Source organism: Myripristis murdjan, chromosome 2, assembly GCF_902150065.1.
Source record: "Myripristis murdjan chromosome 2, fMyrMur1.1, whole genome shotgun sequence".
Lineage (NCBI taxonomy): Eukaryota > Metazoa > Chordata > Actinopteri > Holocentriformes > Holocentridae > Myripristis > Myripristis murdjan.
In genome coordinates, this window is record NC_043981.1 from 2856971 (window position 1) to 2870000 (window position 13030).

The window sequence follows — 13030 nt, forward strand, 5'->3', positions numbered from 1 at the left end:
TCAAGGTCACTGGCAACTTGTTATGATTTTTATTATTACTAGTACTACTACTATTGCTACTCCAGGTTGTGGTCCTTATGATTGTTGTGTCTGTGCTGAGCGTTAGTTGTTTATATGAAGGAAATCGCACACCTTGTGGCTGCTCTCTCCATCCAGACTGGCTGTGGTAACGTAGCAGGTCCCATCGTCCCGGGACGAGGAAAGCAGGATGAGATCACAGGGAAATGTCTCGTTTTCTTTCACCAAGACAACATCTCCAACCTGAGTGAGCGAGAGAGACAGAGAGAGAGAGAAATGAAGGAGGGATGGTGGAGTGAGAGAAGCAAAAAAAGGAAAAGCAACTTCAAAAAGGGTCTGATTACCTGATAGATGCTGTTCCATAATCGGTTGTTTATACCCTTAATAAAGTTAATTTTGACAAATCTAGGCCAAACTGTCCCAGATCTCAGAATCACATGCTGTGGAGTTCCACTGTAATGAAATACACACTCAGCATCTATTTTTATTGCTAAAATACACAGCTGTTTGAATATTGTTCCCATTCTGAACAATCATTTTTAGTCTGTTTTGTCAAAATCTGGAACACATTTACTATTATTTTTATTGGGTTGTTTGTTTATACCGATGTTGCGTTCAGGTGGTAGGGGAATAACCACTGGAATGAGTTAATAGAGTTGAGGTGATTTTTTTGTAGCCATTGCATGTTCAGGCTCTGCTCTCTTGATCAGATTTTTGTCCCAAATATGAGAAACTGGCCTCCATCGCCCAACCATTGATGTTATTTTTTACTTTGTCTGCTGTCTTTCCCATATGGTGGGAATGCAGCATGAGCCCCTGGATGTAGTGTCTTTGGGGATAAGTGCTAATGCTATTTCCAGCAGATTTGTCTAACAAGCTAACCTTCTGCTGTAAATACTCCAAGTTCAGCCACAGGTTACTTCCACTTGATTTCTTGCATGGCTGCACTGTTATCTCTTGCTCTCTCACAGAAGCCGGGGATGCAGATAAACTGTCTTTGTTGGTTCTCAGTCATCCACATCCTGGTTATCAAGCTAGAGCTCAATCAAGGACAACTGGGCTTGTTTGTAGATTCTTGAGGACGTTTCACTTCTCACCCAAGAAGCTTCTTCAGTTCTTACAAAGTGGTGGGGAGTCCCAGGTATTTAACCTGTGTGGGGACCTAACAACTGCCTCCTGTGGTCAGGTGACCCGAATGACCGTCATTCAATCCTGGACTCAGGAGACTCCACCGACACTGATGACAGTCTCCCAACAGGGAGGAGCACCAACAAGCCAATGACCTGGAGAACGTCTCCACAGGTTAAACAGCTGTCTGTCAGAACTGAAGCAGCTTCTTGGATGAGAAGTAAGATGTCTTTGAGAGTCTAAATAAAGGGAGGTTCTGTTCTGCTTATGGCTTCAGAGACCTGGGTGCTGACTTTTAAATTGTGTACACATGGTGAAATACTATTGGAGTTTTCACTTAAAAGTTTTCACTTAAATGTGTCTGACTGCGTAAATCTTGTTTTATGTCTTCTTAAATTTCCTGTGAAGCACTTTGAATGGCCTTGTGTGCAAATGGCACTATGCAAATAAATTTGCCGTGCCTTAAACTTGTGCAACAGATGCTGACCGCTGAATTGCTTGGATGTAAACATACACAGACACACACACTCACACACATACCCTGAGCTTGCGGCTCTGCTTGCGGACCACCTTCCCATGCTGCACCACATGGACAGGACACTGGTTGACAGCATTGTCTGCCTTGTGTCTTAACCAGTCCTCATAGCCCTGAGAGACAGAGAGAGAGAGAGAGAGAAAGAGAGAGAGAGAGAGAGAGAGAGAGAGAGAGAGAATGAGAGAGAGAAAGAAAGAGAGATAGAGAGAGAGAATTTTACAGAAAATCTACGAGGAAAATACAATACACCACTGCTACACTTTTTTCTAACAGTATTTTCCTGTATTTGCTGTCCTATAACAGTGGTTTCCAAATTGGGATCCAGGGACTGCCAGGGGCTCTTGAGAGGAATCCAGGGGGTCCTCAGCTAAATTTGATTTATTTTTATTCTAATTTATTAGAATTTATGAACTCATGTATGTTTTAATCTAACCACTTTGAATGTATTTGTCAGTTTGAAAACCTCTGTCCTACAACACTCTGTAAGATATACTTTTTCCCATATTTTTATTAATTATTTCCTTCATTTTTCCTTATTTTTTATTTTTTTAATTTACTGTATTAATATAACAATTATACTGATTATTTTATATATTTTTCTTCATTGCACTGAACTCTTTTATCACCATTATTAATGTTGTAGTTATTGTTTACTACCATAGCTTTGGCAGCCCATACTGAGAGAAAAGAAACAGACAGAGGAGGGCAGGCACATACAAATGAAATAAATAGAAACAAACTGAACTGAATCATCATCTGAACGGTTTGGCCTCACCTGTTTAATGGCAGTGACTGTGATGACGAAGAAGAGAGGCAGCCCGCTGGTGACAGGACTGGTGGGGGTGTCAATGATCAACTGGAGAGAGAGAGAGAGACAGGGAGAGAGAGAGAGAGAGATGGAATAGAGAGATTTATTGAGACAGGGATAGAAGTAGACTTGCAGGACATAATGAGATACAGCAGCAGCGTTCTGGGAGCATGAGGTCAAACTTGCAACCAGTAGGAATCATCAATGTAACTATCTCCTCCTCCACAGGTACATATATTTACGCTCAACACATTTTGGTTATGTAACTGTCAGCTGCATTTTCCAAAGATTTGTACACACACATAACATGTTATGGTATGCATAATAGCATAACAGAATAAAAGTGAAAGTAAAAAAAAAAAAAATACATATAGATAGCTAGATAGGTATGTTTATTTGCTTGTTTTTTTACATAAACATAAATCAACAGGCTAGTTTCACTTTTATCATGTGTATCTATTAACGTGTATTTGAAACACAGTTTTATTTCACCTGCTTTACAAAATTCACTTCATTTCTTTTTTTAATTTATTAATTATTTTATTTATTTATTAATTTAATCATCTATTCATTTGTACATATTTTCCCCAGGTAAGTTACGGCTTTGTTATATTTCACATACAGTAAATACATATATAATAGGAGCTCATATTCAAGCAGGACTTACAAAATATATAATCTATAAAAAAAAAAATCCCTAAAGAACATCATTAAAAGCATAAAAATGTACAAGGTAGTAAATATCTGTTTATATCTGAACAATATTATGGCATGAATTTGTTGCAAAGGCAGTTTACATCATGTTTTCCAAACTCTGGCTGTCACCACACACATAATCCACCAGAATAAGTTTCCCTTCCCTTTATCTGTGGATTCAGGAAAAAATCCATATCTACATGATTTGACATTAACAACAATATCCAAATCTATTGCTTGCAAACTTGTCCGTATTTTTTTAAATCAATTATTTTCAAATATAAAATCTGTAGTGTACTGAGACAAACAAAAACATCTCACACCCCCTAGATGAGTTTATTTTTCTAGGCTGAATGAATGTCAGGCAGCTCTTACCTGAACTAGGAAGATGATGAGAAAGTAGAAGTTGGCAACTCTCCTGAACTGCTCAAACAGGTTCTTAGGGATGAAGTTCCAAAAGGTGTACTGGAAATATGACAGCGATATATTTAGTCAAGTAATAGAGTCAAGTCATGGTCAGTGACAAAAGTAAATAGGCATACTTTTTGTCTGATTGATTTTCAACTCAATATCAGCACGATGGCTTTCAATACAGTACTTCACACAGTATTGTATGTATGACTGAAACTGAACATCTAGTTATGATTTTCTGATTGCAAAATATCTGACACTTTAATAACATTATGGCACATGACTGTGTGCATTATTTTCATTGGAGCCTTTCCATTTATTTCATCTTTATTAAGCAAAATGCTGTATATATGTAAAGTCTGGAGTGCTGTAGCTGCCCAGAGACCAAGAGAATTTGTTGCATTTTACATTTCTACAAAGTAAGGAGTTTGTATGGTTGCAGAAACATAAGATGGCAACATTTTATTTGGGTCACTAGGTTGGCTGTAGAGTGTTGTAAACTGGAAAAACGACAACAAAAACAATGTACTTTATAATAGTACATAGCTTAACCTCAGCACTGGCTTTACTGATAAGAAACAACAAGTCAAAGAACCAATTTCTCTCTCTCTCTCTCTCTCTCTCTCTCTCTCTCTCTCTCTCTCTCTCTCTCTCTCTCTCTCTCTCTCTCTCTGTGTGTGTGTGTGTGTGTGTGTGTGTAATTACAGTTATTTGTGAAAGCACAATCAGGTCATTTCTCCCTGGTGCAAGGTTAGTTAAAGTTTCCTGCAGATGCTACCTGCTGGATCTACTTTAAAAATCAGATAGGAAAATGACAAGAATAGAGATATTAGTTTCCTCAAAAAAAAGTGTACTGGGACTTGTTGTTTGTTATATTAACATAACCTGCTTTGTTTGCATTTATTTACGTGTCTCCACTCGCTATGAGGAGATAGAAATCCAGTATCATGGATAGTCCAGGGGAGCACAGAGCAGCTCATAAGGGCATTTCCCCACCATGTGGACTCTTCTGTCTTCTGTGCATTACAGGTTTTATAAACTTGAGGGGCTGTGTGTGTGAGTGTGTGTGTGTGTGTGTGTGTGTGTGTGTGTGTGTGTGTGTGTGTGTGTGTGTGCCTCTACTGACCTTGGAGGAGACTATTCTGTTGTCGGGGAATCTTTGGGGTATATAGGCCTCGGTGCCTGGCGGAGGCTCCTTGTGTCCGATGTAAATCGTCCGGCTGTCCACCCAGTTCTCCTCACCAACACACTGCAGGGAAAAAACACAGCACCCAGACTTAATGTGTGTGTGTGTGTGTGTGTGTGTGTATCAATTATCGCTGCAACATGTTATTTGCAATACATGGCTCAATGGGTACAGTCTTGTAGTAACACTACCAGAGGAAATGGGCATGATTCTCTCTATTAAACACATTTAAAGTCTGCTTCTATGCTTCTTAATAAAAAAAAAATCTTTTCTTTGTCTTTTAATTCTCTTTGATTTGACGTCATTGAAAAAAAAGGAAATAAATTGATTAGAATAAAATAGAATAGAATAAATGAATAAAGAAAGTATCAGTACAGTGAAAAAATAATGAATAGATGAGCTAAAACAATCAATAATCAATTAAAAACTTACACACTTACACACACACACACAGACACACACAGATTCCCAGACACTTAGAATGGTTTAGGCTGTGTGAGTAGCTTCTCCACTGTGAATGAGAGCTTTTGTTATCACGGACACACAGGCCTGCATGTGACTCAGACTGGAATGCAGCGTGCACATGCGCGCGCGCGCACACACACACACACACACACACATAGATAAGACACCTGAGTGCTTGGTGAATGAAAACTCTCTCTTTCTTTCCTTCTGTCCTTGTGTTGCCTCTCACTGTGACAACTTGGTTTCCTTATTGCAGAGACAAACACTCCATGTGGCAGCAGCGCCCTGTCTGAACAAGTCAATCAGCATTTTGTTTTCGGGTTTAAACCTTCCGTCATTCACGTTTTATGAGCTGGTTGTAAACTCTGGAGCTGAGCAGCCTGCAGCCAGACGAGTGCATGCCAACTGAAACGGAGTTTGATGCCTGACAACATTAGTAAGGGAGTGCTGGTCACACTGGAACACTGGACCAGCGTTAACCCTCTGAAACATGAGCTTGTCCCCGGGGCATGGAATTCACTTTATTTCATTTAAAAGATGTTTCAAAGCCATTCACTTTGAGTGATGGAAAGCACAAACTCTTGGCTTTAAAAAAAAAAAAGTGTTAAAATAGTAAAAATAAATAAAGGAAAATATTTTTAAAAATGAATCAAATTGTGAAACTAAAATGTCAAAAGAGCTTTTCACAGTATATAACAGTGCATACCGGCATAATATAGTAAAAGTGAAAGAAAAATACATACACACATATATGTATATATGCACACATACATTTGAAATCGATGCTCTCTGACAAAACAAGTGGCGTCTGTCTTCATAGGGTGAAGCAGCAATTTTTCATTGTTCATTCAATTTGGAAATAACCAGGTGATATTTTCATTTTGAGTTCAGAAGGCTTTTTCCTTTGAGCTGCAGTTGACTGCTCAGCTTCTCTGTCATGTAGAGGTTGTGTGTTGGGGGTGGGCCGTCTTTAAGCTCTGGGTGGGTGTGACCTGTGGTTAGCAGAGTGAGGGGAGCGCCTGCCCGGCCCAGACAGCTCTAAGCACAGCTAATCCTCTCACCTGCACTTTCTGTTGATCTCTCGCTCTCTCCCTGCTTTGTCTCCATCTCTGTGACTCTGTCCCCTCTGTCTTCATCCTGTCCCACTGGGGTCTGTGCTGCTGTGTCTCTATGCGAGTCTTCTGACAGTTCACAGCAGCAGCAGCACTGGACAGCTCCACTCTGTGTGCCGCCTGTGGCTGGTGTACTTTAACTTTCTGTCATTGTTTCAACTGATCTCTTCTATTTTTCCCTCCCTCATTCCTTACAAAGCAATTTGACAACTGGAGTTGAAATTTCTGTAGGTGGCGCTCTTTTCTTTGCCTCTTCAGAAAATGTTGAATATCACCACCAGTTTTTCTTCTATTTGTCCTTCTATTTGTTTGTTTGTTTTTTTACAGAAAAGCAAATGTAAAGCTGTAATCAACTAGATATAGGTTTAATCTCCGTCAATGATACAGAGTGGCAAAATGGACATTTATTTGTATGAAAATGTCACGTTATTCATTTAGTAATTTGATAATTTGGTTTATTCTCAGGCTTATGAAACATTGGAAACAAAGCTATACAAATAAACGGTGATAAGGATACACATGAGAGTATGATGCTAGGGATCAAGCTCATCATGAAATAGTTGCTGTCACACCCACACATACACACACCCACACTCACACACACACACACACACACGTTAACAAGAGGTGACAGTAATCTGTGGCGGGTGAATGAGATTGGGTGTCAGGGGCAGTATGGCCCAGTTTTCAGCCTCTCTCTCACACGTGCACACACACACACACACACACACACACACACACACACTCAAACGGAACGACTGTTTAAGTCACTGTTTCTTGTGCTCTCAGGTTACCTTGTCTAAGATGGATGGCTATTTATACTCTGTATCCTCCAATTATCTATGGGACAGGAGAGAAAGGAAAGGAAAGGGAAGGGAAGGAAAGGAAAGGAAAGGAAAGGAAGGGAAGGGAAATATGACAAACATGCATGAGGGGGTCTGCTCCCCTCGAGCAGTAGATTCTGTGTCGTGTTGCAACACGCTGGCTGCAGATAACTGACAGACGAGTAAGCTCTCAACTCTCATCAGTCCAGGTTGAGGTCTTCCCTCAGACAACCAGGCTAGTGTTGATCAGTTTTTACCATCAATATATAATCAATCAAACTCCATCATATCCATCATATCAGAGGTGGATCACCTGATTTGGAATAAAAGGCCAGTAGCAGCCCAGTATGCGGTTCCGCTGGTCTAATCCTCTTCCACACAAGAGGAGAGCGAGGCAGGGATGTAAACTAGATAGCATCGATGGTTTGAGCACAAACTGTTTGCCAGCTCTGTCGCCCACACAGCTTTACTCTTCCTCCTCGAGCTCTCTCTCTCTTTCTCCCCACCTGCCTGCTCCTTCTGCTTCACCAAACACATTTCCCGTTAGCTGTCCAGCCTGTGTATGGAACGCAGCCACACGCCCACACACACACACACACACTTACATACATACATACATTTTGGCTTGGTGCTGTTTTTTTTCTTGTGAACATTACAAACTACAGTACATACAAGCTGCTTCGACCTATTTAGAATATTGAAAATAACACTACTACTGATTCTGTGATTGGCATTCTGGTGATAAGTTCATGGTGAATGCAATATGCAAGGAGTTTAACTTAAAACACTATTATGCTACCAATCATACATTCACAGACATCATTAACCTCATTCACAACAAATTATCTCTATTTCACATTACTGACTGCAAAGCATTTCCAAAGCATAACCTGTAAACATGCACCTTTGCCATTAAAACATGTACACACTGACAAATGGGATTTTTCTCTCGTCCAGAAACACAATATAACTAACTCATATAACTAACCCTAACATGATTCACAATTGACATGAATGTTAGTCTAGGATAGGCTGTAAAAGAAAAGATTTGTTTGGGAGGATTTGTTTTAGATTTGTTTTTTCTTGGGCGGCCCTCAATCCAAGGTTGGACTTGCGAAATTAGCGCTCAGTCGTCAGAAATTTTGAGAATCTCTGATGTAGGTGGATATTAATCTGTCAACAAACATAATCCGCCTGGTTGACCCACCTCAAGTTACAGTCTAACTGCACCCCAGAATATATTATTCCAGTGACAGTAAGTGCGTTATAAATAAAATTTATTATTATTATTATTATTGCTTTGCTTTGGTCGCAGGATCATAACATCACAGCTGAAAGTCAAAACTGAAGAGGTCTGTTAATTTTATCATGAACTAGTCCCTGATTGTACCTACATGCTGGCATGGGATGACAGTAATCCACAGACAACACTGGATATAGGCTGAATCACTCTTGTGCTATACTGAGACTAGCAAACAGACATTTATTTCAATGGAAATGTCACAGATTATTACATGGAAAGTGCTGATCAGAGCCAAATCTGTCTATTCAGTGTGTCTGGCTGAGAGACAGCGAGCCTCCTCTCCCGGTGTCATAGCCTCCCTTTCATCAGTAATGCGGCTCTAACTTGCTTTATTGGTTTTCTCACCTCCTTCCCCTCCATCCCTCCATATCTCTCCCTACACCGCAACCTGGACCTCCTCTTAGCCAGCAATCACTCGCTTATTGATTCCGTTTTAGCTTTCCTCCGGATTCAGGCTTTTTACATGAAAGCCTGTCCGAGGTTAATCAAATCCAAACTTTAAAAAAGAGCCCTGCTTATAAAATAAAAGTCCCGCGAATTACCCCGAGCCTCGGCCGTTTGGATGTAAGCGGAGACTCCGGGCTATTCTGGAGCTTGATAATCACTTTTGGCGGCGTTTCGTGTTTCAGGACGCGGCAGGCTTCAGCGGTGTATTTATAGTTGGAAGGGAAACATTTGTGGTCAGGGGAGAGGGATGGAGGGAGCGAGTGGGCTTTGTTTCTGTCAGTGTCACTCAGCGGCCACATCCACTTTCCTTGTAGAAAGCATAGGAAGCCTTTCAGAGATCGCACACGGGTAAACACATCCATGCAACATCAAACATGTATGAGCGCGAGCACATTTATGTACGCGCGCACACACACAAGCACACACTGTGAGCTCTGTAGTCACTAGTCCTGAGGATATATTTAGACCAGCAGTCAAGCCCCACTTCTCCTATTCTTTTCTTCACCTGTGTGTGTGTGTGTGTGCTTCTAGTTCAGTGTCCTCACAAGACAGAAAGATGAGGACTTCCTCCACGCTGAGGCCTGTCCTGCCTGTCCTCACTTTTTAAGGGGCTATTTTAGCATCAAGGGTTAAAATTAGGTTCAGTTTAGATCTTCACTAGTGAATGTGGTCAATCAACGCCCCCACAAGTATCGTAAAAACATGTGTTTGTTCAAGCATGTGTTTAAAAGAAGAAATGAAACTAACACTCGATATGATACCCCCCCTTAACTGACAACAGCTGGGTTTCCTGAGTCATGATAAGGAATATATAAGGAAGGAAGGGACATCACGTCATAGCAAGAACGTTCCACGTTGTACAGGTGCCACTGATAGTGAAGTCAACTGGACGTGGCATGTCAAATCCCACTATAAACCACTATACCCTGCTCTTAGACTCTGATGGGACAGATTTAACTACACAACAAAACTCACTTCAAATGATGCAGACTGGTGTTTTTTGTCCTCATTCTTGTCCTCATTAACCCTTTATAGGGCACTATAGGCAAAAAACAACCCTAGACTGTTATTAGAGAACATGACAGGACTTTATTACTTCTATAAAATTTTTCTAAAATTGTCATTTTGTAATAGAAAATCAAAGCCATTGAGATCGGTTAAATGCCACAATCATGTGACCTGGGATGTAGAGCGATCTTTGCTGATTGGCTGAAGACCAAATGATTATTGAACTGACTGAGACAGGGGATGGGCCTGATATGTAAAATTTCTGAAATTACCAAAAATAGTCACTTGCCCTATTAAGGGTTAAGCACTTTGAGATCATTTGTTTGATATAAAGCACTACAAGTAAAATTTATTATCATTATTATTATTATTATTATTATTCATTACTGTAGACCACGCACATTTATGAACTGCTTAGCAACAGAACAAAAGACTCATAATTTTGACACCTGGTGGGACACTAACCTGTTCAAATAGGCAGAAACGGAGGACTGGCAAGCCCATTCAAAACAATGCACAGAATTTTCCACACTGGGCACCAACTCAGGCTCACATGCTACTCAGTGACGTATTGTCTCTCTGTATATGTTCTCATCCTGCAAAACAAACAAACATTTCTCTCTAATTTTGCAAATGCTGTTATTGAAAACCGAAATGAGTAGAATAGAGTCTGTTATTTGTATAGCATCAAATCATAACACAGTTTATCTCAAGGGCGCTTCAGAGATTTTGGATCATCCCTTGAACTGAAATCTCTCCCGTGAGCATGTACATGGCAACAACAGTGAGGGAAAAAAAACTATTTTAACAGAGAAAAGCCCAAGCAGAACCCGTCTCTGTGTGGGCGGCCATCTGCCTCGACCGTTTGACTGCAGGCTATGAAGCCGTGTCATCATTTGTCTCCGATTTGTTAGCATGTTCGAGAGTTCTGGATCCAAAAATCGACTGTCTACAGGGGAAACAAATGGGGTTTTGTTCTGCTTCTGCAGCTAACAAAGTCACCAGCATTCAGAAACCTCAGTACCGATAATTGACTGTGTAAAGCAAATCTCCCTAGGGGACTATTTCCTCTGGGGGGAGAGATTGAGTCACTCCGCCCAATTTCAAGCCATCGAAACACAATATGATTACGGTGATGAATACTGGTGTGAGGAAAGTTTGAAGTCTGAAAGTTCATTTTCATATCGTAGTGGAATGAATGGAAACCAATGGGTAAATACAATATAAGGAAAAATAATGGTAGGAAAAATAAAATAATATCACTTCTTGCTTTGGGAAAAGATTAGCAGAAGAATAGTAGACATTTTGTAGATATTATCCTAATCATGCAGAATCACTGGTATGATCCTTTCAATCACAGATTGTGACTGCTTCCAAGCCTCTGAGACTTGAACGCTTGTTACTCCCATGTGACCTGAACACACCATTAGGACCCGGAACTGAAGTCCCACTGCGGGCAGGAACTGGGGGCCATAATCTAAACAGGACGGACTCACAGAGAAGACAAGCTTCCTGACACAATCTGGGAACAAGCACAATGATCTCACCTGGCCCACAGACAGTCTGCACTTGCTTGGAGAAAAATATATTTCAAGAGTCAATAACCTGAACAAACGGTAAGCCTTTTACTGCACGCATGAGTGATTTTGATTTTCTTTGCAATCAGATATTTGCCAGGCTCAGATACGTTCACTAACTTGCTGTTAGAGGTTTACAAGACAGCAGATTTCAAAACAACCTAACACCTAGGCAAATGTTTTTCAGCGGTGGAACTAATACTGTAGTTAGCGGTGTGTGTGTGTGGCCTGGCAAGTAAAGATAACAGTTCCAGGCCCAGATCACAGGCAGAAAAGAGGCATCAGTGCAACACATGGCAATTACTATTGTGTGTCTGCAGCATTAAAGGTTGCTGTTGTTCACCTAATGACCAATCCCAAAGTATTTTATCTCCCTCACCAACAGGCAGCGCTGTAAACGTGGCTCAACAAAACCTACGGACGTCAACCTGTTCTCTGTGATAGGGCTGATGGACTCGCACGCACAAACACACACACACACGCACGCGCGCGCACGCACACACCGGGCGTTTGAGAATGTGAACTTGTATATGTGTGTGTTTGTTATCTCTCTCTTGCCGCCACCACTGAACTGAGGAGATAAGAGAAATCTCGTCCACTTCCCTTATTCGCTTGGCTTTCAATACAGACATACAATCTGTGTGTGTGTGTGTGTGTGTGTGTGTGTGTTCAGATTGCCGCTCTTAAAATTAGGTGGTGAGCGTTTTTGAAAGAAGGGATGGAAGGATAAACAAATGGAGGGATGCAGTGACAGTGATCTCATTAGCTCTACAGTAAAATGGAAGGCGATTCCAAAGGAAAGTGCATGTTTTGTGTCATTTTCAGTCATGACCTCCGCCACTGTCAGTCTCAAAACGACATGGGAATCAAGGCCTAACGTCACTGGATATCAGCTCATTAGGCCTGATGTTCTTTCCCACTGCTGGAAGTCTCCTGTTATGCTGCGTGGTGGGTTAAAGCGGCGCTCAGACTTGTTTGAAACCATGAATGCACCATGATTGAAGTTTTCTGCAGGCTTTGGTTACCACCGAAAAAAAAAAAATTGAGGCTGATCCATGATACTGCAGTTCTATCTCTCCATTCATTTCCATAGAGCAGCAAAGCAGCTCCCAAAATAACACTTTTAGCACAGAAACCAACGCTAACAAAGCAGATTTATGACAATTTAAGAAACAACAAGTCCTGGTACCCATTTTTTTTCTGGTGTAATTACAGTTGTTTGTGAAAGTACTATCAGATTGCTTTTTTGTTTTTCCTGCAGATGCTACCTGCCGGATGTACTTTCCAATTCTAATCGGCAAATATAAAGAAAATAGATGTTTAATTCCCTCAAAAAAATGGTATCAGGAGCACACAAATCAACTAATGAGAATATTTGACCACCATGTGGACTCACTAAGTGCCACAGTGAATCTGCATTCATGATTTACAGTAAACAAAATTTCCTACCTAAGCTGGAGGATTTCCATGACTTAAAAAAAGTTGCTCTTCCCTGTTGCTGGATTTCTCATT

The 13030-nt window shown here is 40.8% G+C and overlaps 1 protein-coding gene across 4 annotated transcripts in view; it reads right to left on the reverse strand.

Moving 5' to 3' along the window:
- atp11a (ATPase phospholipid transporting 11A) overlaps positions 1–13030 on the reverse strand; it is a 74115-nt gene that overhangs the window by 34081 nt on the left and 27004 nt on the right. For all 4 annotated transcript variants that reach the window (XM_030067012.1, XM_030066996.1, XM_030067005.1 and 1 more), the window contains exons 2-6: positions 4723–4845; positions 3561–3650; positions 2457–2537; positions 1687–1794; positions 133–261 (exon numbers count right to left, since the gene is read on the reverse strand). In XM_030067012.1, coding sequence (XP_029922872.1) covers positions 133–261; positions 1687–1794; positions 2457–2537; positions 3561–3650; positions 4723–4845 — 531 coding nt within the window. The remainder of the gene's footprint in view (positions 1–132; positions 262–1686; positions 1795–2456; positions 2538–3560; positions 3651–4722; positions 4846–13030) is intronic.